Source organism: Poecilia mexicana, unplaced genomic scaffold (assembly GCF_051168715.1).
Source record: "Poecilia mexicana isolate PSO_F unplaced genomic scaffold, ASM5116871v1 scaffold_14, whole genome shotgun sequence".
NCBI classification, from domain to species: domain Eukaryota; kingdom Metazoa; phylum Chordata; class Actinopteri; order Cyprinodontiformes; family Poeciliidae; genus Poecilia; species Poecilia mexicana.
Genome location: NW_028263383.1, coordinates 4,327,576 through 4,355,539, shown reverse-complemented (window position 1 = coordinate 4,355,539; position 27,964 = coordinate 4,327,576). Strand labels below are relative to the sequence as shown.

At 37.5% G+C, this 27,964-nt stretch overlaps 1 protein-coding gene across 1 annotated transcript; it reads left to right on the top strand.

Annotated features, from left to right (window-relative positions):
• Window positions 1-27,249, top strand: ppp3ca (protein phosphatase 3, catalytic subunit, alpha isozyme). Its single transcript, XM_014993458.2, has 14 exons — window positions 1-55; window positions 7,922-8,122; window positions 12,339-12,463; window positions 12,578-12,689; window positions 12,942-13,087; window positions 13,186-13,325; window positions 19,508-19,585; window positions 19,721-19,815; window positions 21,488-21,613; window positions 22,338-22,415; window positions 22,907-22,991; window positions 23,191-23,288; window positions 25,494-25,544; window positions 26,995-27,249. The coding sequence occupies exons 1-14, from the start codon at window positions 1-3 to the stop codon at window positions 27,171-27,173; spliced, it is 1,569 nt and encodes a 522-aa protein (XP_014848944.1). The 3' UTR covers window positions 27,174-27,249.
• Window positions 27,250-27,964: the final 715 nt, after the last annotated feature.

Here is a 27,964-nt window from a genome sequence, read left to right as displayed (position 1 = left end):
ATGAAGATGTCTAACGCTGACACCGTCTTAAACCCCACCGATCGGGTGGTAAAATGTAAGTTAGCCTACATTTTCCGCTCGGATGTGGCTGCATTACATAATATCTCAAGCGCTGCGGTTAAGGTGGTGGGGGGGGGCGGACATTGGGGGGACGTGTCCTTTACTGTTGTTTTAATCGTGCCATAATGATTGATTAAGTTGCGTTGGTTGGGAGGTTATAGTGGACATGAGAAGCTTTGATGTTGATAAACAATCCCAGGTTCCTCTGCTGCACAAGCTCTCCCCCGAGGAAGTCAGGCGTAAAGCACGAAGCATTGCTCAAACATATATCTGTATATAAATATATGCACGCATTCCGCGATCTAACTGGATCTTTTTGCTGCTGCTCGGTTTTACAGTAGCATGGCGTGTAGGCTGCAGCAGGCAGGCAGAAGTGAGGAGGAAGAAAAGCTCAGTTGTGGTAGAAGCTGGAGCAGTGATGCAGCAGGATTTCGTGGGCTTTAACGGGGGCAGCAGAGGAGGAAGGGGGCATGAAATTGACATTTAATGGGATATACTTTACCAGGAGTGAGTCACATTTTAATTTGATTAGGGGGAATAAAGAAGAAGAAGAAAAAAGGCATGTATGGAACTGATCGATGTGGGATGATGAGGTCCTCACAGTTGCCATAGCTCACTTGGCCCAGCTCATTTTCAGCATGCATCTGCACTGTGCATGAATATATTTCTGTAGTATACAGTCCAGTGCATTATCAGGATGGCCTAGCAGATCTATCAGCACTAGAACCACTACAGGCTCAAGACTTGGAGAAACACGGCAATATTTGTGACAATTATCTTTTGAAGCATCAAATATAAGCTTAACGTTAACTTTTTTTTTTTAATAGAATGAAAAAGCACCTGCTTCTGCTGCCCCTCACACTACCAAATACACCCACTCACCAACAAAGCTCGTACTGCAAGCAGTATTTTTATTATATAACCAATAAGAAACCACAATACTTAACTTCTGCTGTTGATTGGAAACGAAAATGGGTGGAGAAGAATCTGTCAGTTCAGGTTTAGAGCCAAGATTTTTAACTAGATATGTTGTCCAGATTCCATAGCAGAGACACCAAAACAGCACTTTCATTTAGTACCAATTCATACATTGCATGGATTCCAACTTTTGTGTAGAGTAGGTTTTTTGTTTTTTGTTTTTTTCTGCTGTGGCTGCCCCCCTACAGGCAGCACTGGCCTTGGCAAAAAGCCATATTGCCCACATGAAATACAACAAATCGACAAAGTGATTTAGTTTGATAAACCATTACAGACATACAAGGCATTCTAAAGAAAATCTTTTGACCCACAACATTTTTATTCATATTGCCAAGGCAGCAGCACAGCATATTAAAAATGTCATCATGAAAATTAGATATCCCAATGCAGGGACAGGCCAAGGTATAAGTAAACTTGGTCACTGCTTGGTGCTTCTGGCTTGACGGGGAACCCAACAGAAACTTAACTTAAAGTGACAGGACATGTGTACATTCTAACTAAAAGCCTTTTATTTTAGTTCTTGTGAATGCAACATTAGAGGTCCAATTCATTATATTGTTCAATAAATAAACAATACCTGAATTAAATAAGTAATTGATGGAACAGTAAACTGAAATTGTTGCTCATAAACATGAACTTAGAACAAAACAAATGAAACCAGTGTTTGATTATTTTTAGTTGTTTTTTTTTTCTCTTTATCATAATGTTGCTCTTTGACATATCTCTTATTGTAAGCAACATACTCAACTTAAATGCTAATCCCAAAAATGCATTTTCCTTACTTGTGTGACACAAATTAAAACTGAAATAATGGAAAACCTGTAAGGAAATATTGGTGACAATTACCCTCTTGATTCCTCAATGTAACTGATTCTATCAAAAATACTAAATTACACAGAATTAGAAGAAACTGAGCAACATCGAAGGAAAATGGGAATTAATCACATCTGATATCACCATGGCATAATTTACTAATACTGGACATATTATAGAGGGAAGCCATGCAATCACTTGTATATCTAAGGATGACTGGCAATTTGAACAACAGAAATGACTGTTGGCCAAGAGTTGAAAAAACAGTGTGAAGCAAACAGAAAGTCCACATCAGCACAGGCACACGGCCAGCTTTCTGACTGAAACGCTTTGCTTTTGTAACAGGAGCATGTAACACCAAACGCTTTGAGGAGTCTGAAACACTTATGTTATTAATTAAGAGTCAGTGTTCTAAATGGCCGTTTTTGACTAATTTTGATTTTATCTTTATATTTCTTAATAAAAACCATTAATATTGCCTTATGTGGTATCATTTTTTTCAGGACAACCTGAACTTTTCCAATTTACACATTTTTTGTCATTTGGACTTACTGACATTGCATTTGGACCTAAAATCACACAAAAAAGGAAAATTCGAGTAGAAAAAGTTTAATTTTTTCACTGTGAAACCCACAAATATGTATAACAAATATTTTTTATGGTTTAGAATTATAAAGTATACTCAATATTTCAAAATTAATATGTACAAATATAGCAAACAACTCATGTATAATTAGATTATTATCAATAAATTGTAGGTAATCCATTCGCTTCTGTGCTACTATTTACAAAATATCAAAACAAGATTCCGAAAAATGTATAACTTTCCTAAATAAATTTAAATCCTGGCAATTACTTATCATGGCAATTTTAGTACACTATAAATTTCTATATTATATATATATATATATATATATATATATATATATATATATATATATATATATATATATATATATATATATATATATATATATATATATAATGTCTACTATAAATTGGAACGGGCACAGACAAAATACTGTTTTGCTTCCAATAGTCCTGAATCCTGAATACTGGGCAGTGAAACTAAAGACATATATATCAGCAGACCAAAAAAATTGTACAGATCTTCCATTTCAATGTCACTCCATTTGTACTTTTTCCCTAATTTTTTTTTTTTTTTTTTGCTGCATTTTTGTTTGTGCTGAGGCAAATTGTTTTCACTGTGTCAGTGGCAAAATACAATAAAAAAAGATCTTTTGGACTATAGGAAGACAGGTTGTTTATTTGGACACCGGGTGTTCGCCGTGGCTGAAACCTGCTTACTCCCGGCACACTGTCAGGATCCTCCTCCGTCTTCCAGGGATCACTGTCGGGAGGGGCTCAGCGCCACCTCTCGGTGATCGAGACCGCGCAGTTGTACAGCCCCGCCTACTTCTCACTTTCGACCTTCGCTTAGCTAGGTTTGTCCCTACCTCATCTTCTTCCTGATACCCATGTCCTCTCTCTCTTTCTGATATGAATGACTGAATCGCTACATCGTCTTCAGAATCATTGCTGTCTGATTCAGACTCAGACTGCGAGTCTCCCTCATCTTCGAGCTCAAAAAAGAGCTTTGCTGCCTGCTCCACATTCATTCTTCTCATCATTCTTTACAGAAAAAATAAAAAACAATGTCCGATATACAAATTACGAGGTAGATTTTACCGATCGGTCTGATATCACAACTATCTGTCTACGTGCCTCTTTTTCTCTTCTCCGTTCCCGCGTTACTGCTTTTTTTTCTTTTTTCTCATTTTTACTTTTTTCGCGGGGTTACTTACGTCACTGTTTATCTGTAACGAAATGTCAACTCTTATCAGTTGAATACGTGAGCTCGAGTGAGAGGATCCTGTTACATTTTATTCTTTGTGTTGCGAGAGCGCTCCGTTTCACTGTCGAACGGAGCGGGTTTTACAATTTCGCTAATTGAAAAAAAATATGGTTTACATATTTAAGCATAACTCCGGTTTTACTTGGTCTATTAACCCGATTTAAAAACTGGTGTGTAGTTTAACATGTGCACTTCAAGCACCAGTAGAAAGTGAGACTGGGGGAGGCGGAGTCTTGCTGCTACGTCGCGCCAAAGCAGACATGTAAAAAAGACTCGCCGGCGAGTCCAATGACTCTAGAGATTTGTTTCAGTTTTATTACTTGTGTATTTTGTAGAAACTATCTGACCATTTAAAATAGGAAAACATTTACTCACATCTAAGTTCGAGTCATTTTCTAGAGGCTCTAAAACATGTGATAGGTTTTGTTATTTCTTGACAGGCTTGCGGATATTCCTTTTGTCACTTTTATCTGCTTTTTCCTATTTTGGTATTTGGCTTTGAAGAGACAAGCCTTTCTTTTTACAATTCCCAGAGTGCCTAATGTAAAAAAAAAAAAAAAAAAAAAAAAAAAGTCATAAAGAACTGAATCATAGTGGCATCAGTTGATCAAAGTTTGCCATCATGACAATAGTGAGTTATTATGTTCTGGTGCACTCACTACGTGAGACTGGGGATATTTTTATCCTTGTGGGCATAGCTTTAAGCTAAAGCAAACTAGGTTTATCTTCAGTTCAGACAGAGCATAAAAAGCTTTGGTTTGGTTTCTGCTGGCCAGTGCAGTTTGATTTTCTGCTGAACTGTTAGCATTAACAGGCAGAAGGCTACATTTCTACCTGTGCACAATCTTTCCTCACTTTGCCACTTGTTCCTTCATCCTAAAGTCACTTCTAATGACTGATGAAATAGTTTGACTAGATGGAAGTGGACCAGTGTTTGCTAAATGTAATAAATACATTTAGTTTGGAGGTTTAAATATCTTCCAGTGTGTAGACCTTGCACATGGAGGTCTGAAGGGAACCTTACACCTACCAACACTAGTTAGTCCAATCATGTGGGGCTGTACAGTATTTCCTAATAGGATCCAGGATCTCTCTTTTGCAATAATATCTATTACATACATGGTTGTTCTGTTTTTTTTTTTCAATTGCTCAGCGTGATAACCTGTCTTAGGAATATTTGTCAGGCATCATGAATACAATACAACGCAAGTTTTATTCAAAGCTGATTGGAAAATTTGTGTTGTCAGCTGCCTTAACGTGTCTAATAAATCACTGCCTCTATGAACCTCCAGTGCAAATTGCAGTTTTCTGGAGCACCACTGGCTGCACTCCAACACTCAGCTGCTGTTGCTGTTGCCACTGCCGCTGCTGCTGCTGCTGTTGCCCGGCAACATACAGTATTTCATAGCTCAGCTGAGCTTGGCGCTGAGCAGAAGTCAGCTTTTCATCTCTGCACCACACATCTATATCAGTGTACTTGTATAATGTGCCTTTGCTTCTGTAGAAGGTGTTGTGGAAGAATATTACATAAGATGCAGGGATTATATATTTAGGAGTTTACTGTTATTACCCATATTAGGAAGACTACTATAAAAAATATAGGCTAAATGCATTTTGAGTAAATACGCAGCGAGTAAATTTGATTCCTTATAGAATTAGGAATTTATTTAATAATTTTATGATAAATTGTTTTAGAAGAATTAGGAGCTACATTTACAAGATTTTTGCAATATAATCAAAAAGCAAAGCATGTTCTAATTTATTAAAGAAATATATGAATATGTGAATATTGTTGTTGTTATTTTTTATTCTTTATGTACATGCTTTTAAGTTTTGGCTGTCCAATTTGAGTGCAATGAATAAAGCACAACAGAATGGCCATATTTTATTATCAAGTTTGTTTAGTGATCATCTCCAGACAAATTGTTGCACATTGCTAAAGCTCTGGTCGATCTATTTCATTAACATTAAGTTTCAATGTCATTCCAGTTTGGTAAAAAGCAAAGAATGAATAAAAATCTAGAAATAAACAATATTAAGATTGCTTTGCTGTTGGAAAGAGAGACGTTGTGGTAATCTACAGTTGTAGAGGTCAGAGGTCCTGCAACGGCACTGGATTAGAACATCACATTAGATTTGTATTTACTGATTTTTACAAATCCACACTGAAACAATCAGATGAAAAAAAAGTACACTGTTTGTTAAAGAAAGATTTGAAAGAGTCACAGTTCAGAAAAAATATTATTATTGTTTTATTCAGCATTATGCTAAGACTATTTTGTGAGCTTTTTACTTGTCACCATGTTTGCGCTGGACAGTATCTGTGAATATTTCCTCAAGAAGTGGACGTTGGAGGTGGTGCACCAAAAATAATTTTTCTGTGTGAAACATACTGAGAACAGAGTAACTGTAACACAGAGTAGCCTTTTGATGTGAATGTAAAGTGGTGTAAAAAAAAAACAAACAAAAAAAACATTGTAGTGGTTTGAATTATATTTAGTCTACCATATTTATTACTCAGCTTCTAGTTGTTTAGCTTCAGACTTTTAACTTAAAATTAAAAGTTGGACTAACTTTTAATTTCTAGTTAGTTTGGAGTATTAGCATCATAGTATTACCTAGGCTCTCTTGGACTCGCGATTTGTTTCAGATTATAGCCTTGTTTCATCCAAAATGGCCCCTTCCTTTTGTTCATATCTTCATATTGGTAGCCTGGTGCCTTATGGACCATCAGCAGCGTCCAAATGTTAGCTTGGCCCTCTTGGACTAAGATATGCCTGGTCTCACCAAGAATAACTATTAGCTTATTAGCTTAGCTTTAAAACAATATTTTGGCCCCTCTTGGGCTACTCATCAGTTTCGGGCCATCCATGTGGGCCCTCTTAAACTAGCCACTATCTTCAAAGTGTTAACTTGACCCCTCTTGGACATTTGTAAACTTCTGACTATTAGCTTGGCCTTTCCTGGACCAGGTGTTAGCCTCAGGGTCAATAAGCTGTATTTTAAATGAAGGTGCATAGACACTTAACTTCTCTGTGTAAGATATTAACTCCTTACAAGTTTTGTCAAAATTTTACTTTTAAAAAAAACCTAAACTATCTGAAATATAACAACAAAGAATGTTTATAAGTAACAAATGACTTTCTGAGAAGTATAGTGAAAAGGTGTGCACTTCCTCCAACTCTTTTTTCTAACTTGTATGCTTACTTTGCAGGAATAAGGTGATTTTGCTTCATATATCATAAATTGTTTCTTTCTGTTTTTAACTGGTAACTGCTTTTTATACTGCTTACAAAAACTGAACAGATTTTTGAGCGCTGTTATATGTAGTGGGCTCATTCACTTCCTCTGCAGTGCATTCAACGCTGCTTTGTACTTGCTGGTTAAGTGTCAAAGCACACGTCGCCATCACAGATACACACTGCGCCCTGTGAAAAGTTTTAGGCCCTTTAACTACACTTGCAGGGGCTTGCCTTATTATCCCAGGAGTAGTGGCTTTGAGATTTCTCTAGTTTACCATTCATTATTAAAGACCATCTTCACCACATTGAGTTCAGAGCCTTTTTCTTTGTCTTTTCTTTCTCTGGCTGTGCTGAGTGGCCTTGTTAGTTGCACACTGCAGAAATCTGGCACACATTCAATTGCTCATTCTCTGAGTTTTTGACTTATAACATATGTGCATGTTTCCAGTAAGAGTGTGTTGGTGCCTTCGTTTCTCACTAATGTAAATTAGCAAACTGGGCTTACATTTTCTTCCCATGTAAATTATTCATTCTTTTGACACTTTTTCTGTGTATCTAGATTAATGTTTGTGCATGTGCCCAGAAGCTAGTAGTCACACAGATCATCTGCAAATTTTAAAATAATAATAATCCTTGACTGCCATCACCGAAGTAATTATCTGTGCTTGGATTTCACAGTTTCACAGACTGTCTGGTGGGTAGGTGACTGGTGCAGATTTAATGACCACACGCTTTAGGAAACCGGGAAGAGTGAACCAATTGCTTGAATGTTTTATGCAGAAATCAGAAAACACAAAACTCCACACCTGCATTGGAATACGTTGCATTGAAAAGCAGACCTTCTTGTGAATATCATACATTATAATCAAATAATTTAATAACTGGATTGTCAGTAGCACTGACAATCCATGTTTCTGCCGTATGCCAATTATTTGAATTACAATTTTTGCCTCTGTGCTCTGTCCTCCCTTAGCTGTCCCCTTCCCCTTGAGCCACCGCCTTACAATGAAGGAAGTGTTCGACTGTGAAGGCAAACCTCGCGTAGATCTGCTGAAGGCTCACCTGACCAAGGAGGGCCGTGTGGAAGAAGCTGTCGCGCTCCGAATCATCAATGAGGGAGCAGCCATCCTCCGTCAGGAGAAAACTATTCTCGACATTGAGGCACCAGTCACAGGTATCACATGGTTTAGGGACGTTTCCAAGCTTTTCATGGCAAGCTGAATTAGGCTAAACCTGGAACTCATTTTTTATGATCTTCAGTTAAACATTTGAAAGACTAATGTTTTGATATGTCGTAGTTTGAAAATGGGCTCTTCTGTCAGTGATTTAGCATGTTTAGCATCAAAGCCATGGGCCTTACTCATCTAAATTAAAGCTAGCCATTTTATTATTAGGCAGTTTTATTATTAAGCAGTTTTGTTTACCTTTTTCAATCCTATTTAAATCATTCCTGGTGTTTATTTTCACCCCCAAACAGGGGACAATTATCTAAAAAGGTAATGTACAATTGAGGCTGATGACTCCCAGTAAATTTAGCACACATCTGTTTCAGCAGTCATCCAAATCACATATATCGTTGATATGTTGGTGTGCATCCTAGTCGCTGATCTGATGTCTATTCTTTGTTCGTATGCATTGGTGTTGAGGAGCTTTTAATGAGTAATCCTTCAATTTATTTGTCCTTGCTGTACAGGTATGAGAATAGCTTTTTACTTAGCTACTCTTTAAAATGGGAAAGAATAGATCATGCTCAAATGAGGTAAATGTGTGTTTGTCATCATTAGTCTGAAAATGCCAGTAAGAATATAGTTGCTTTCCTAAATGTAATCTTAATAATTAAAATATTTAAAATAACCGAACCAAACTGGACGAGGATTCGAGGTTGTATTGTCGGATGTGGTGGGTTGCAGAAGTTTTATTGCAGAAGGAAGAAATAATGACTCCAAAGTTGAAACTGAGTCTTAAAAATAAAGCACGCACTATTTAGTTATTGATTTTGGCCCTGGGGCAACAGTTTGGTAGATAATTATCGCAGACAGTGTGTTCTTTGGTGTTGCTCAGGATGAGTATTTTTAGTCCGCCTCCTTCTTTTGATCTTTGTTGTTGTTTCAGGCCAGTCGATGTTTGGTTCAGATAGGAACTTACCAGCAGAGCTTTGCTGGTGTTGCCCTGGTCAGATCTAAATTTTAAGTAGTTTTGCGCTGATTGTTTTGATGTAGGAAAACAGAGATCACTGGATTAAAAGGAAACTAATTGAGACATTTTCAGTCTATGGCAAATTTTGTATTTTACACCATTTACAGAAAGACTATATAGACTTAATAAGAGTTGGTATTTCAGGAATTATGCTTTATTTCTTTACATTTAGACCCACAAATAATTGTTTTGTAAATACACCAACACATCACATAGGACAATTTAAATTTCCTCTGATTCCCAAAGGTTTAGTTCTCTGGACATTTGATTTTAAACCACTTCACGTGGTTCGTTAATGCTTTGTTCACTTTCACGTGCATGTTTAATACGACAAGATGCACGATATTAAATACACATAAAAGCACCAGTATTAATTCATTAGCTCACGATCAGCTCAACATTTTCAGAAGTGACAAAGTGACAAAAGTCACATCTTCAGGCCTAAGCCTCCTGGTCTAAATAGATGCAGAACATATTGAGGTGAAAATCTGTAAAAGTATTGTGCGCGGGCATTTGTGCGTTTGTTTCGTATCTTTGTGAGCTCGACTGCATTTGAATTTCAATGTGGCTTTCGCCTGCATGTAATACATGGGGTGTTTGTGCACGGGCCTGCACCTATGTGCGCATGTGTGTGTTTGATTGCTTTAGTCACACAAGCAGTCTCCCACACACATTGCTCTGAGCTTTGAGTGGGCGAAGGCCACTGTGGAGCTGATAGGGGAGACGGAAAAGCGAGAGGAGATGGAGGATGAGCAGGAGAGAACGAGACAGAGCGAGTTGATAATGAAAAATTGAAGGCAGCAAGGAAATGAGATGTAGGCTTGCACTCCAGAGCCATAGTGTTCGCTGTGAAAAAAGCATACATCTCCCTGGGGGCTTGGGTTTCTTCTACCCCTTTGAGGTTTGCGCTTCTCATTTCTCAGAAGCAGAGAAAGGAGGCCTTAAAGACCACAGAAATATCTCATTACCATCATGTCCTCGATGTAATTGCTCAAAGTACTTCCATAATTATTTAAAGGTCTCGTCAGTAACACAAATCATCGTCATTATTTCCAAACTATAAATGTGTTTGTTTGTTTTTTACATTTTGTACAAACAACAGACATGATGATCTCAGCACCAATAATGTGCTCTGCTTTGTTGTTTACAAACATCGTCACCATGATTTTATTGTCACTGTATCTGCATAAATATCTTCTGATCTTCATAGGCGCAGATTTACACGTCTGTTTCAACACATTATTGCACGTGGCAGACGGATTGCATGAGATGGGTCAGAATTTGTATTTACACCTCGACTATTGTCATTGTGATTTGTTGTTATCCCATGTCACTGCAAGACTGACGATAAAAAAGGCGACATGGTTCTTTGATAGCGTAGCAGATGTCTGCGGAGGATGGCTAAAGCCCTTCAAAGCAATCTCCTACATTTCTAACACTAAAACTGATATGTTCATGGTAATGTTGGCCAGGTAGAGGCCTAAAGCAGTGGCCTCAGTGTGGGCAGACCTGCTCACATGTGAAAATGTAACAAACATTATTTATTTATGCCTTTCTTTATCTTTTTTTTATTTATTTTCATATAGGCAAAAGCTTCCTGTGAATAGGCGGTAAAAACTAGCAGGTTTGCTATAAAGATTAAACACAAGGCATCTGGTTCACACCAATGTGTGTGTATTGTCTATTTTAAATGAATAAAATAATGCAGTGCTTCCAATGGGGTGGATTTTTGAGGTTTGAGGTTATACTGCTTTCTGTATGCCTGTTTTTGACTTCCTCTCTGAACACCTGTTTTTATTTTCCTGGTGATTAGATGTTAGCTATGTGACACATTGTTTTTCTTTTTGATCAACATTAGGGATGATCTCTTGAGACTTTGTTCTGGTAAAGACTGATTTTTGGTATCTGTTGAGAGTCTGATCTGCTGATTTATCTCTCATATACACTTCTCACTATTGCAAATCTGCATTTCTTTTCCATGATGTGGAGGAACGCTCAATTTGATCACGATAAATCAGGCTGCCAAAGATTTTGTGAAAATGTCGACAATGAGCTCTCGCACACCTTTAATGTTAAAGAAGCAACTGAAATATTGCAGCAATGACTCACTATTAACATTATTTAAAATCACTGAAAGCTGTGGTGTCTGCAATGATGTGGATTCATTTATGCTTGAATCTGATAAATTGACCTACTTTCTGTTCTATCCTTGTTATCTCATCATTCGGGACATCTCATGTGGCATTCATCTCCAGTTAGGTCATTTGCAGTGACATTGCAGTGGTAATGTCACTGCAAAAGGACCTGGTTATTCTGCAGGTGAACATTGGGAATGCCACAACCTTGACCCCAGTTCTATGCAAGATAAAGCGATTTTATTTGTGCCCAATAAATGAGCTGCACAATTGGAGTAACAAAAAAGCTTCACTTTTTGATATTCCAATTAAAGGACTGCAGAAATGTTAGGCAGACAAAAGAATCTTATGCTTGATCGATTTATGACAAAGAAATCGATGGATTATTAAACATTTATCGTCATCACTTTTCATCTCATTAAATGACACATAATACCACGAGAAAGGATTTTAAGTTCATATCACCATTCATTGGCCAGTGGAATGGTTTGTTACCATGGAGACGCTTGACTCAGGCTGACTGTGGAGTCACACTGATTTCCTTTGCAAGTTTCCCTACTGCTGGGCATCAAGGGATGTAAAAGCTTCCTCTCCCTCCTAAGTACTCTTTGATCTCCCAAATAATAAAATACGACTTCACCAACAGAAAACATGCCTTTCTGGTTTTCATTATTTTGTACTAAACCAAAATCACAAAAAATACCCCCAAAATCTCTTCAGTTACCTGTTAACCTGTTTTTGTTGGGTCTGATAAATTAGAGCTGTATTAAAACACACAATTGAAATGATGCTAATAACGAGGCCTGTGTTTTCTTTGAATAGATTATTAGATTAAACTAGCAGTAAACACAGTACAAATTCAACTAAAATATATGCATTTAAATAACATGAAAATCTATTGATGTATCTCTAATTTAAAGGAATTCTTTATGTTTATATAATTCAGGACATTTTTTTTGCCAAACTCGACAAAGTTGCTGTGCTCAAAAAAGTAACATTCAGAGGAAAAATTTTAATTCAATACCATATTTCTATTTTTTTCCTTTGCTCATTTTCTAGTCTGTGGGGACATCCACGGTCAATTCTTTGATCTTATGAAGTTGTTTGAAGTGGGAGGATCGCCAGCCACAACACGGTACCTGTTCCTCGGGGACTATGTTGACCGTGGCTACTTCAGTATTGAGGTGAGAATATATGTTTGTATGTGCTGAAAGGAAAAAAAAAAAGATTCTTAACAGCAGTGGATGCGTGCTCTAAAATAACTAAATCTATGCTTGTCTGTCTGTTTGCTCTGACAGTGTGTTTTATACCTTTGGTCGCTGAAAATCCTCTATCCAAAGACGCTATTTTTACTTCGTGGAAATCATGAATGTAGACATTTGACAGAATATTTCACCTTCAAACAAGAATGTGAGTACCTTCGCAGGGTTCAACGCGTTTGCTTTTGAGGCTGTTCTTCTAGTCTTGGCATGCTTTCGTGTAGCCTGCAGCATGTCTGGAGGACCTAAACCACTATAGCACATGTGACAGTATGAAAGGTTGGAGTTTTCTGTCAACAGATGAAAATTTGATGTTGATAGCTAAATGTTTTAGTGAAAAATATGAGTTCAGACTTAGCATTAATTCTCATTCGTGCAGCTGATCCATCGTTTTGTCTATCAGGTAAAATCAAGTACTCAGAGCAGGTGTATGACTCATGTATGGATGCATTTGACTGCCTTCCTTTGGCTGCACTCATGAACCAGCAGTTTTTGTGTGTCCACGGAGGACTCTCACCTGAAATACACAACTTAGACGACATTAAAAAGGTAATGGAGAAACAGTAGAACGGCGTCCCCCACGTAACGCTTCGTTATTTTTGTAGTTTTTTTTTATGCCTTAAAACGTTTCTCTTCTTCGTGTTAAGTTGGATCGGTTCAAAGAGCCGCCAGCATTTGGGCCCATGTGTGACCTGCTCTGGTCTGATCCTCTGGAAGACTTTGGAAATGAGAAAACCCAGGAATACTTCAGTCACAACACAGTGCGAGGTTGCTCCTACTTCTACAGGTGAGCACAGGAATAATGTGGGTTTGAGGGTAACCTCCAAAGGAGGTTAAAAGTGGTGAACTTTATATCTGATTTGTAAATTCTTGTTTGGCAGTGAGTAGTTATTTTACAGTCTTTTTTATTGTTTAGGTTCTTTGCTTGTTGGTTTTTTAAAAAAGCTAAACTACTTTGGTCTCTTGTTAAAAACATGGACAATTCAAATTTAACCAGAATTATTCTGCATCACAAAAAAATCACTAATGACGTAATTAGTCCATGTCCTGCATGGATACTATGCACCTCATTTTCAATTGATACCATTACTAACAATATGCACAGAGAAAACTATACTCTCAGAGTAAGAGCAGATAAGATGACCACAGAGCTGATTGCCCCATCCTGTCAGGTTTGACTCACCTGGCTGTATTTATCTACAACCAGATGATTTCTCACATATTTCCATCCTCTTAAACTGGCACTTACAGGAGGTCCTGATACGAGGGATATGAATATTTTTATAACAGTTTTTCTACTTTAACATGAACATTTTCACATCTGATACCTGGCGTTTACCTAAAATTCAGCATTGCTGTTGTTTATGAATTCAAGTCACCGTTCTTGAGTATAACTTAAAACATGAAAATGTGCTATTTTCAGCTTTTTTAGAATTACTTACAAAACAATTAGAGTATGTTTAGCTGTCTTAAAATATAACAATGCATTTATAGGCGCATTTCAATCACTTGACAGAAGGATTTTGTTGGTTGTTTGTGGCAGCTTTGTTGGGAACAGACATTCATGGTTTAAAATCTTTTACCTCTGAAGGAAACAGAAAACATGAGTGTGAGACCATTTTAAGTCCTTGCTTGAAGAAAGAGTACCACCGCACCAGGCGCCTTTTTCTGGCCTTTTTTGTTTCTGTTACCTTGTAAATGCTGTGGCAACACGGTACCTGTAGTCCAAGACCACTACTAGTTTCTACTAGTAGAAACACCACCACAGGTGTTTCTACTAGTTTTCTAGTGAAAACTAGTAGAAACCTTTCCAGCCTGTCCCTGTCGACATCAGCCTCTCTACCGTTTATACAGATGATGCTTTCGACTTCAACGCTGATTTTAAATGAACTCCCCCCTTGATTCATGGACTCTTTTTAAGTCCACTAGTTTTCTAATGAAAACTAGTAGAAAAGTCCTTTTATACTGAATTCAGTTTGAGAGACATCTGTGTAGTCATTGTTATGAAACCACAGTAAATATAAACACATTATTAAGAACCGCTAACAGCCTCTGGTATATAAAGATCCCTGGGTATTAAACGATTTTATATTTCAGCCTGCATTGCTTTTTATCCCTGTCATAAAGTCCAAATACTACAGTGATCACAGTCACTTGACTCATGTGGCTGTTGTGTCTGCAGCACTTATGAGTTGCAGGTCACACTATGCAATAAACTGAACTGCTTTAAATTATGGTTACACAGGTTTTCTTGAACGCATCATTTCTACTCTAATTAGATTGAGGAAAACATCAGAAATCAAAGAAGGGAACCATATATAAATAAGATCAAAATTTTTACTGATATCTGGTGACTAAGTGGTGACTAGAGATTAAAAATAGATATTGAGATTATAATCTATTCATAGACATCAAATGCAAGACAACTTAAAAGAACGAAAAGCTCATAAAGAGATGGAATGATAGGCAGGAAAAAGGAGACTCAAAAGTATTTGCATCAGTCAAGTCAGGCCAAAATAATAAGAGGTGAGATCTGACCTGATATTGCTGTGGGATGGCAGGGAGCTGGTGGTGGAAAGGGGAAGACATTAGGTGGCAATTATAGTGAAAATATTCTTAATGAAAGCTCAGAACCTGAACCAGATTGGCTCCGAAAAAATCTGAAAGATTTTCTGGGTTCCTTCAGAGGGGAAATCACAGTCCAGGCAAGTGTGTGCTGCTAAAAATCATATTACAGCTAAAATTTAATTTTCTCTGATTTTTGCAAGGACCTCTGGCAATTTCACAAGAGACACAACGACGAGTACAGCCATGAATATTTTTATCCATTATTGCGCTGTGTACTCTTCTCAGGGTTTTTCTCTTTTTCATATGATTTCAGAAAATGTGCAACAACTTCAAGGAGACAGGTTTTATTCTCAGAAATTAGCTTCTCTGGACACAGAACATTGTTTTGTGGTTGGCTGGATATTAAAACAACTTAGTTCAACACAAAATGCCTCTTTTTATAACATTTTTTTTTACAGAAGACTGGAATGCTAAGAGCATTAGCAATGCTATGGGGGAAAATAAAATTCATATTTCTTATCTTCATCTTACTATTTATGTTAGCACAGCAGCAGAGTTGGCTCAGAAAAGAATCACTTTAAAACTCCTCAGTTTAAAGAGTAAGTTTTTTATGATTCATGTTTAGATTTTTCCCATGTGGAAAGGATAATAATGATAATAGTTGTCTATTCCAGCTCATGGCAACAGATAATACATTGGTCATTTTAAAAGGTTAAGTTTAATAAAACATGACACTGTGACCAGCACAAACATAAATGACACTGTTATGAGTAAAACGGTAACCTAAAAGTCAAAGTACTTAGCTAATATCAATGAAAACAATCCGGTTGCCTTAGATGAATGAAACAAATCGCTCTCTCTTCCAGCAGAGTGAAATGGTCTCCGACTGGTTTTCAGTGAGATGGGAACTCACTAGTGAGGATTGTTCTCTACATGTGTGGAGGATGCTGCTATTATAGTCATCTATCTCCCCCTGGCTTTGTTCTGCCTTCACTCTCAAACACACCTCTCCGTCATTATGACTCTCAACATCCCTACAGTGTGGATGCGGCACAAAGTACCAAATTCTAGTAGGAAACTATGAGAGAAATGCAAAAAAAAAAAAAAATGTTTAAATCTGTTTCAAACACAGTGTATACAAAGGCAAGGTTAAGATAGGATGGCAACTTCATAAAGACTGTGTTTTGGGTTGGAAATCAATTGAAAACTTATAAATAATTCTCCATAAAACTGAATACCTCTGATAATATGAATTTACTGAAGTAGTGCTAATTCAGCAGCATCTGGAAAGCGAGTCAGAGTTGATGGACGGATGGAGAGAGCAACGCACTGGAAGAAAACTTGCATAAGACCCGATTGTGGAGTTGAGGTTAACATACAGGCAATGCTACTATGGACCATATTCATGTGTTAAGATGTCCCAGTTAAAGTATAACCCTAAATCTAAAGAATATGCTACATGACTTAAAAATTGCTCTGCATTCTGCATCCTTATTATATACTGAGGTTGATGCAAATGCAAACCACTTTTCTCAGATTTTATTAATAAAAACCGGAAACCAAATAAGATTTTTCTTCCACCTCACAACTGTGTCCTACATTGAGTTGTTTAGCCACATAAAGTTACAATGAAATACCATTTTTGCTTGTTATTGTAGCCTAAAAACAAACGTGACCAAGTCAAAATTAGCCATTTTTGATAGGACACCACTGTGGTTAAACCTAACAGAATCGGACCTTAAGTCATAAGCTAGACTTTAAGAATCTGACTTAAAGTCTAGCTTACGTTTCGTCTTGGCTTTCTATCTTTGCTCACATGTAATTTTTTTGTGCAGTGGTTACAACAAGATGAACTAAGTAAGGTTTTTTTTAAATATTGGGGGGGAATTGAGTGCAATGACCAGCAGCTTCACAGATGGATTATCTTAGGTGAAAGAAAAGGGAAAAAAAACCTCTCGGTTTCACACTCACGACGCAGCACTTCCATCCCTCTCTGTCTCTTTCGCTCATACTCACTTGTCAGATTTTTCACTCGTTCTCAGTCACAGGCTCACCAACACATATCATTGTGCGTTTTCACAAAGGAGAGAAAAGGAACGATCGGAGGGCAGCTATCGAGTCCATACCGTGTTTTTCCTTGCATTAATCGATCAATGTAGTTTGACCAAATAAAATGGGACTAAAATATTAATGTGTGTTTGATTAATTCACGTGAATATTATTATAGATTTTGAAACAAGGCGAGTTTCAGGCTTATGTCTGACATTAAAATGTGCTGTAGATGTTTTTTAATAGAAACGGTTATATAACGTTCTTTTGAGTGCAGTATCTTGCTGTGTTGTTAAACTCAAATGTCAGCCACAGAGGAAACCTTAGAACATGTTTCCGTAGCTACGCATGTAATTTAAAGCATATTTTTTCTCCTCGAGGGAGTGTTACCTATGTGACCTAAATAAAAGGGGAAGGATGGCACAGTTTTGCTAGGTGCTTAGGGCACAGCAGTCCCCTTGTTTTTCTTCCGGCATAAACCTTGGAGCACTTTAATATTTTAAACACCGCTGAAAGTTTGATGGGTCCACGGATGGCAGTGACTGCACGGAAGAGCAGCAGAAGACGATTATTACTGAGAAGGTTTAACTTGGTGGTATTAGGAGTTTTACGTTTGAGTCAATTTGTAATTTAAATTTCATGAGTCAAAATGCAACAATTGCATGGTTTATTCTGCTGGGAGGGGGGAGGAATTTAGAGACAGTCTTAAAGAAATGTATAGACTTTACCGGAAGTGATTTAATGAGCATGATGATTGAGTAAAACGAAAGAACTGAAGAAATTATTGTTAGTGTCACACAGAAACAAAGATTGATCATAGCTGTAACATCTAGTGATTCTGTTTTGCATTGAAGATTCCAATGTGACTACTCAGTGTACACACAATGCATTTCCGTTTCTTTTTGTGTTCTTATTCTTTGCCTTCACAGTAGGACGCATTAATCTGGAAACACTGAATTATGATCAGTTCAAACAGTAATTAAATGACTGGAAATTTAAACTAGTGCCCTAAAGATGCTGGAAAAGCCTTTTCCAAAAATGATCTATTTATTAAAGTTGCATAATCTCCTGCTGAGAAACAATCAGCAGGAGATTATGGCTACTCATTTATGCCTCCATTCGAGCTCTTTATGCTTTACGTGTCCTGGTGTCTCTCTGTGTGCGTGAAGCTTGACGCTTTCAGCAAAAAGAAAAAAAAATGATCCAGTGTGAAAAGCAAATAACAATAAAAATGATCAAAGACACACACGTGTAGAAGAATAAAAGGAAATATCTTTGATTATTTAAAGCTTAAGAAAAATCACAATGATAAACCATTTTTAAAATAACACATTTGCATTTAAAATATACAGGAACAAATCAGCAAATAGCAATAAATAAATAAATAAGAGCCAGCCTAAAGCAAAAAGCCGGCTAGAAGTGAGCAGCTTCACAGATACATTTTAGCATTAAGTAACATAATAATATGCTTTTGATTCTTTACAATGAGCTGTAAAAGCTCTGTCATGCAGATGCATACACTTCTGAAGGTGCCCTGTGGTGTATCAGGTAGCACGATGTCTGGGAAAGCTTCTTTAAGTCTAGCTAATTTTAAATTAAAGCCTATAAACTAATTAATACTCTCACCACTGCTTCATGTCAGCCACAGCTTGTTCTTGACCGCAAGGATGCTCAAGGATGCAGAAATGAATATGGATAACCTAATAGTGATGGCCTTATAGAATATATATATAAAAAAAACACACACACAATATTTTTCAAATGTGCATCAGGAGAAAAATAATGCAAAAAAGTAAAACAGATTCAAATATGGGAAACTGTAACAATGAACAATTTTAAATAGATTCTTGCTCATATTGAGTACATGTTTTTTACTCGGTAAGGTTTAGCTGCACAACAGTAATGGGAAATGTAGAGGCGCTCACTCTCAACTTTTTCCATTTATTCAATAACCAGCCACATATTTGACAGTTTTCATTACTGTGCTAAATCCATCTTTCACATAGAGATACTTTGGATATTGTCAGACTTGCTGTAACCTTCACTCATATCTATCTGCTGATCAGGTGAAATATCACAGATTTAGTTAAAAGTTGAAACATTTGATTTGTAATCTTTTCCTCACCGGCTGCAGGGTGAGGGTTTATGCATTTAGGAAATAATGAATGCTATGAAAAAAAAGCACAACTACTTTCTTCCCCTCCAGTAAGTTATTTAATGAAAGAGTGTAATGTTTTGTTTGAATGTATTTAAATGTATTTCATGCCTGTTAAATATCTGTCTTAACTTTACACAATTTTCTTTTTAATTTTTTTTTCTGCCTAAACATCGATTTTTTCTTTTATTTTCCAGTTATCCAGCTGTATGTGAGTTCCTACAGAGCAATAACCTATTATCAATTATCCGAGCACATGAAGCACAAGATGCTGGGTACGTTGAAACAAAAAACACATCTGCGAAAATAATAAAACATTTCTTGACTGAAGACAAATCCAACTAGATTTTAAATTTCTGAATAAACTTTTTTTCTGTTTCTCTCTTCACCTCTTCCTTGCTATGCTGAAGTTACCGGATGTACCGTAAAAGTCAGACAACTGGATTCCCATCCCTCATAACCATCTTCTCTGCGCCAAATTACCTGGATGTTTACAACAATAAAGGTCAGATTTTTTTTCTTTCTAATTTTCAGTTTTTTCTTTTTATTGTTTCTTTGCACCTTTTATTACATTAATCTTTGTCTTATTTCTGCACATTAGAGAGTTGCTTTTTGGTGATTTTTGAGTCACAGAAATTGGCCCACTATGACAAGAAGCTTTTAAATGTGTCATCCTCGTGCATATGATGTATTCAACTATCTAAGGTCAAATAGAACATATATTTTTTTTAAATTCTATTAAAAAAATGTAAAGTAGGAGCCTAATGGTGTAAAAGAGAAGTGTCTTAATTAATTATCTCCTATAGTTGAAGTACCCAAGTACCCCTGCTCTTTTAAGCACATTTCAGTTCAGATTTTAATTTTTTGCACAATTTCACAGATGTTTGCTCAATTTTCCAGGACTCTATGTGTCACTAAAGTGAAATCTGACATTTGAGAATCCTCTAAAAGCCGCCCTGTCAGTTGTAAATAATTACCAAGACTTCCTGTGATTTTCCGTGAAAATGATTTCAACTAACAAATTGAAGTGTGTGAGTTAATATAAGTGCGTTTAGCTGTGAACAGGCATAATAAAGCATCAGGGAGCCCCCGTTTGTTTGTGTTCTCAGATCTGCGTCTTGGTTGCCATGGGCTATGGGAGATGGGGAGCGTGGGAGGGACTGTCAGCATTGCTGACTATCTCCATGTGGCTTTATGCCTCTTGATGTAACAGTGTCAGCAGTCCCTGGCCTCAGCAAGGCCACCTAGTGGATGAATACTGCATTTTCTTTTCTCTTCCTGTTTCTTCTAATAAACAATATTAAATGTAAACCGAGCCTTGTATCTATAAGAAGGTGTAAGAGTATTCTATGCCTTCATTTAAAAAGTTGTGATTTTGTGGTGGATTTTAGAGTAATGACGCCAGAAAGCGAGGTTATCTTTCAATTCATTGCATTTTTAACTAGCTGCTCATAAACAGCTCAAGGTTATTTTGAGTCGGATATATTAATATAATTGTTGTGTTGTCGTCACAGCGTCGTTGGCCAATATCTTTCTGGCATAGCGTTAGTGATTAGTTTGCGATCACAAATTGCCGGCTGCAAACTCACACTTTACTTTTACTTCAAAGGGAATGCTTTATTAATCTTGACATCACCTTATCATGAAGTTGTGAATTCATAATTAAAAAGATAGACTTCTCATGCCTCAATAGACCTCATATAATTGCGTTAATCAGGCAGAGGAATAATAATCTTGACCTGAAATCTAAATATACAACATCTGTGCCTTTAAAAAAAAATCCTTGATATAAATTAAGCTTTTATTGCAGGAGCAGAATCTTCCTTGTGATCCCCTCTGTTATCTTGTGTCTTTGTCCGGTCTAATTGTCACAGCTTCTGTTGTTTTTTGCAACTCTGATTGTAAACAAATCTTTTTTTTTTTTAAATTTTCACAAAAACTCTATGCTTTTTTTTTAATCAGCAATGGCAGTAAATGTAGATGTCATTAAAACAAAACAGAAAATTAATCAAATCTTAACAACCAGGTGTTTGTCTTATGCAGTATGACGTAGTTTGATGGTGATTGTATGTAACGAGCTGCACGTCACACAGCATCATTTAGGTCCGTTGGTTGTAAGGAGGAGTCGGGTTCAAGTGGAACATTTTACTCCCCTGTTCTCGCTGCTTCCCTTACAGCTGCTGTACTGAAATATGAAAATAACGTCATGAACATTCGACAGTTCAACTGCTCGCCACACCCCTACTGGCTGCCCAACTTCATGGACGTCTTTACTTGGTCCCTGCCTTTTGTTGGGGAAAAAGGTAGAAACCTTCCTTGCTTCTCTTACGTTGCCCTTTAAAATGTATCTGCCCCCATTGGATGTTTTACCCTTTTTATAGCTTGTACAAATCACTTGTGATCAACAAAGTTTGGCTTTTTTGAGGGGGAAAAAAAGCCCCTTAACTGTCAAGTGAAAACAGATTTCTGCTAAGTAATAACAGTTAAATAAAAACATAAAATAAGTGGATGCATAGATATCCCTTCCTCTCAAGTCATTAGATGCACGCTGATCTAGGCAGATCTAGAAATGGAAAGGACCAGATCCTTTCCATTTCTAGATGATGGATTGAAGTGAACTCCAGAGGATGTTAAGTGGCTTAGAGATTTATTTTTGTATCCCTCCCCTAACATATACTTTTCTCTGATTTGCTGATTTCTTTTGTCTTCATGATGTATACCAGGAATACTGATTAACCAGTGACAGGCTTCCAGAGCCAGGTGTTTTTATACTCAGGTAATCTCCATTCCACTTATTGTGAGACTAATAGGACCAATTGACTAGACCACTGTTGAATTAAGTCAGACACTTTGAAGGGGTTGATTATTTATACAATTACTTATTTCGTCAAAGCAATGAAAATGGCAAAACATCCAAGGAGGTGAATAATTCTTATAGACACTGTAAGGCAGCTTATCTTTACGCCCTGGTTTGTTTCCTGCACCGCTCAGTGACTACCTGCTTCCTGTCCACTCTTTCCTCCACAGTCACCGAAATGTTGGTGAATGTGTTAAGCATCTGCTCTGATGATGAACTGATGAATGATGAAGATGAGATATTTGATGGTGAGAAGTCTAAAGAAGAGCGTTTCATAATTCATCTTTTATATTTCTCACGGGTACATTGTGGGTTCAGGGTTGACCTAGATCTGTGCACGTCGCTGTTCAGAAAGGGAAAACAGCTCAGCAGTTGTTATTTAGGATCAGATTTAAAGCTGCATGTTAGAAAGAAGGCATGGAGTGTTGTTTTTTATTTATTTTTATTTTTTATCTTTTCAAAAATGACTGATTACTTGTTATTAAGGTCTCTACTTACTTTTTTAATGTATTTAATGAATAAAAAGCTTTCAGCTTTTGATCTGTCAGAGTCAACCAAAGTGGCAAATTCTGATTTCTGTCTTAATGATTGATGCATCTCTAGACATAAGAACATATCATTTCATTTTGACTTGACAAAAACTACATTTCTCAAAATTGACATAATAGTAAAATAATAGAGCGTTGTTATGGTGTGTGTCTATAATTGCTGTGGATGGATTACCTCTGTTTGTTTGCAGCCAATGCAGCCGCGGCTCGCAAAGAGGTGATCAGAAACAAGATCCGTGCTATTGGAAAAATGGCCAAAATGTTCTCAGTTCTCAGGTAGACATTTTGCTCAAGAGTGTGTTAGTAAATGGAGATATGATTGTAGTGTACATCTTGAAACACAGACATTATATAAGGTCTGTTCTGTATGCGTGTGTGTGTGTTTGTGTGAGTGGGGAAAAGTGTTTTTTCTCCAGTCTGATCTGGGTTCAGCATAGCTTTCTGACCTGCTTGCTTGCTTCTGTTCTTCCTGCAGAGAGGAGAGTGAAAATGTGTTGACGCTTAAGGGCCTGACGCCCACTGGCATGTTGCCAAGTGGGGTTCTCTCTGGAGGCAGACAGACACTGCAGAGTGGTGAGCAGAAGGCTCAGCCTAAGTCTTTTTCTCCAGCACTGGTTCTCTCTCTCTTTTTCATTTTGGTTCGTTCTTGTACTCATCAGCATTCTCATCTCTTCCATTGCCTTTATCTATTTTTCTATCTGTCTCTTTCTCCAATCCCCCTTAAATAAAGAGCAGCCAGTAAATGCTGTTTTAGTCTTTTGTTGGATCTTCCAATGATATATTAATCCAAACCTTATGGGGTATAATTTAGAGTTTTCTGCTGCCTATTTTCAGCAGCTAATGTGTAGTATGGATTTTTAAGGGTTCTGTGACAAAGTTATTTGCAGTCAGTATCTTACTTGTAGCCGCAGCTTATCAACTGAGGCCAAAATCCCATCCCGATGAAACAACAAAAGTTTAGTTTAGACTTGTTTTGAAGGTGGTCGAAATATGCTTATCCTCATGTACTGGGAAAAAAATAATTTCTACTGGGAAAAAAAAATAACACTACAACATCTTAATCAGATCTAAAAATGTTGAAAATAAAAGTTCTGAATTTTGATGTTGTAGTATTACTTTTAACAAGCCCTGACACTCCCTTCAATGTGATTGAATAAACACAGTTCTGCAAAGAAGCACTAAACAAATTTCCTCCAGAGAGATGCAAAGACACTCTGCCAATTATCACCTCGTGCTTGAAAGCAGTTGTCACCAAGGGTGGCACAGCTAGTTAATAGGTTTAGGGGGTAATTACTTTCTTACATCAGACCAGGTAGATTTGAGCAGATATTCTCCACTATCAAAAGAAGTCATTGTCATCATCAGTTTTTCAAATTACTTGGGTTATCTTTGACTGATTCAATTGTTTTGATGATCTAAAACATTTCAGTGTGACAAAATTGTCATAGATACATAAGGGCGCTTGTACTGATTGGTCAAGCATAAACAGCTCTGAGAAATTATTTCCAACGGAAAATTAGAAATACAGTATAATTTGTCCACCATACTTGTTTTGAAGACATTTGAGAGAAATCATATGCGTGACAACACCTCCCTTATGCGGTCGTCCTGCTCTGTATTTTTTTTTTTAAAGTGAATGTGGAAAAAGTAGTTTCTGTAAAACAGGGTGCCACTAATTCAGCACAAGCAGAAAATAATTTTGGACCTGACATTTCCAACCTTTGACATCTGATCTTATATTAAGCTCATAGTCACATGGACATTTTTATTCACAAAAGCTGGGGGATACTCCTCTACCCTCCCGGGTGTCCGCTCCCCCCCATACGTCTTTTTACAAATCTTTTACAAATCGCTCACAAGAGAGAATGCCGCTGCATACAGCCTTCCTCCATGTACAACAATGTTTGACTGTCTTTGTAGTCATTTAGTGCAGAATCATGCAAATGTACATAATTCCCCACCACATCTGATAAACGTTCCTCAAAAGTATTCATGCGTCCCGTGGATGCACAAACAGGAGAGTGGAAGCTGACCAGTTAAAGTGAAATATCAACACTGATGTTATAGTGCATTTCGGCATAAAACACGGCAACAAACTTCAGGCCAATCACGCAACTCACCGCGCAGAACCATGTGCAAAACAGAAGAGGACGCAGATGCGATTTTCATCACACGACTGAGTTAATGAGAGCCGATTTCAACACCTTGGGTGAAATGTAACTAGGATAAATGTTTTCTTTGGGTTCTCTTAACATCGTAGCAACTTCCACACTGAGAATGTAGCATAAGGTGCTTATGTATTGTGTTTTCAATGATTGGAAAAGTGGTAAATGGTAAAATGTTTTGAGAATTGCAACAGCTTTTATCAGGAGGACCAGGTGAGTTTATTCAGATAAGGACCTTCCTAAGCAATGACATAAATTGTTTCATCAGACATGCAGAAACAAGTACTACCTCCTTACGCAGTACAAAGCATTAAAAGTAATTCAGATGCTCTCACATCTTTGTTTGTCATCTCAGCCCCCCGCACTTTCCATCATCTCATTTCTGTGTCTCTCTTCGTGGATCTATTTGTGTGACTTTTCATGAAAACTTTCTAACCCGAGATTGACACTAACTCAGTTTTAATGCATGGCGCTCCTCTGAGTTTGGCTTCGATAACAGTGAACATGTACAGCTCATCTGGCCAAATAACATGAGTCGCCTTCTCCCTGGGGCTGCATTGTACATTTGCATGGCTTTATCAGGAGTAACCTGCTCCCCTCCTCCCCCCTTCAGCCACCATTGAAGCCATTGAAGCCATCGAGACGCATGATGAGGACAGAGAAGGTAAAACTGGTGCTCCTTGTCCCACTGCTTTAATATGTTATCAGGGTATCCTGCTATATAATATTTCCAGACAATAGTTGAAACAATATAGAGTCCACGCTTAGCTTTTGTTCATAGAGCTCCAACTTATTGTGAAGTTCATCCAAGCAGAGTTAAAACATAAGAGAAATGTTCTTTTTTCAAAATAATACTTGTTGATTTTATGTAAGATGAATAATATCTGTCGAATAACTTGCTTTCCAAAGGTATTGTGTCTGAGTCACACGTGTGTAAGATGTGTGTAAGGTGTGCTGGCAGTATGTACGCATTTTAGATCAAGATCTGCAGAAAAAAGTCTCCTCTTCATACACCTTTTTTCGCCTCTCTTTACAAGAAGCACATAGAATGTCTCACCCATCATAGTTTGCAGTGAGTTTATAGTAAATCTGGGTTTTTATATTGTCACTTTATTTATTTATTGAACACTGACTCATATTTGGATTGTAAAAGCTGTTTCATTTCTTGGGGGGAAACAAAAACAAACTTTGATCATAGTTTTATTTTGTAATTTAAACATTGCTTATGAGGCAGTGACTCACAATTGGTAATGATGATGATAAAGGAAATTAGCAAAGGGTCGCCCCTTTCAAGAATAATTATTATTCTTGATTGTCTCTCCTAGATGTAATAACACTTTTGATGCAGCTAACACTATGAAATCATGACATGTTTGGGCACATGAGAGGATATATCATATATCATATCATAGCTTTTTTTTTTTTTTACTTGCACTTATAATGGCTGCCAGACGTCTGCATTCACTCATCACGGGCATGATTGTCATAGCAATGTATTAATATAAGATGGACATTACAACATTTAGCAACATAAAAAAGGAGAATTAAGTTAACAGGTTTGAATTCATGTTGGATCTTCTGTTAAAATTATACGTATTACCTCAAATGTTTGCATGCTCATCTTGACAAATATTTGGAAACTATTTGGAAGCTTATTTTTTTAGTCATCAGAAAGCTTCTTGCACATTTTTATCTGGATATTTGGAAACTCCTCTTATCAAAAACGGTTGACCACATTTTTTTTATCGGCTGACTTCCTGGCAGGGGCCTGGCTTTTAAGCATATTCCACACAATAACCTTAACTTTCTGCTTCACTTGCAAAAGGTTCTGGTAAATTGTACAAAGTATGTGGAATAAATAAGTCAGAGGAATACATCCAAACTCTTCAGCTTCCTCTTGCTAGCTCTTGTTTTTAAAAGTCAATCAGAACGGTATGTTGTGTGATCAAGCCACCATGGAAAACTAATTGTCCAAAATGAACTATGAGAAGCACAAAACTAATGCAGTCCATGATGGGTGCATGTAAACTGTCTGACACAGTAACACGACCTGCGGAATGCCCTTAGATTGTTGAGTAACATAACCCTGACCCTGCGTTTTTCCTCTTCTTCAGCTATTCGTGGGTTCTCCCCCCAGCACAAGATCACCAGCTTCGAGGAGGCTAAGGGCTTAGACCGCATCAACGAGCGCATGCCACCTCGCAAGGACGGGGTGAACCACGTGGGCCACTCCATGGGCAAGATGAATATGTCGGAGGCAAACGGCACAGAAGACAACAGCAACATCCAGTAATGTGTTGTCTGAGCCACGGAAACTGTGCCGCTGTTACAGGCATGCAGGAAGACTTTGCTTAATGGGAAATTCAGGCCTCAGAACACAGAAATCAAACAGGCCTACCGCTAGAACATGAAACCTGCAGCAAATCTAAACACTGGGCGAAAAGGTCATTTATTTCATGACGGCATGTCATTGCACTGTTAGGGGGAGGGGGGAGCTGGGGTTCACAGCAAATGGGCAGGGATGAAGAGAGACCCACAAGCTGCAGCAAAGAAGTGCTTTTGCAAGTTGTGTCCGACCGTAGTTCCCCTTCTCAGTTCGATTACAGACTGAATTGTTGGGAGTTTTTGTGCTGCAAGTGCTGACACACGTGTGCTCCTTCATTGCAGGGCCTGACAGAAAACATGAGTGCAGTATCCATATCACACAAATCATTTTAATGTTTTATAAAAGTATTTATTATGAATCACTCACAAATGCACATCAAAAGGAGAATGATCTACTTTATCTTATTGTTTTTGCTAGTATTAGGTCACGTCACTTTGGGAGAGGCAACACGGAAAGGAAAAAGAGACGCAAATATGTAAAATGTGTACCTCTTCGAACTCTGCAGCACGCCATCTTATCGGTGAACTTAAATTTATTGATTAACCTTGTTGTAAGATGCTGCCAACCTGCAGGGAAAAAAAGGAAGACGGGGTTCTCATGTCACGGAGAAATCCACTGCAGACCCAGATCCACCTTGGATATGTCTTAGTAACATCCGGCATTGCCTGGTTCCTTCTCTCCTCGACATCTGCCATCTT

Excerpts from the sequence above, each read along its gene's own strand:
- ppp3ca (XM_014993458.2), top strand. The coding sequence starts at position 1 with ATGAAGATGTCTAACGCTGACACCGTCTTAAACCCCACCGATCGGGTG. Across the intron at positions 19,816-21,487 it reads GGATGTTTACAACAATAAAG|CTGCTGTACTGAAATATGAA; the intron begins GTCAGATTTTTT and ends CTTCCCTTACAG. Across the intron at positions 22,992-23,190 it reads AAAATGTTCTCAGTTCTCAG|AGAGGAGAGTGAAAATGTGT; the intron begins GTAGACATTTTG and ends TTCTTCCTGCAG.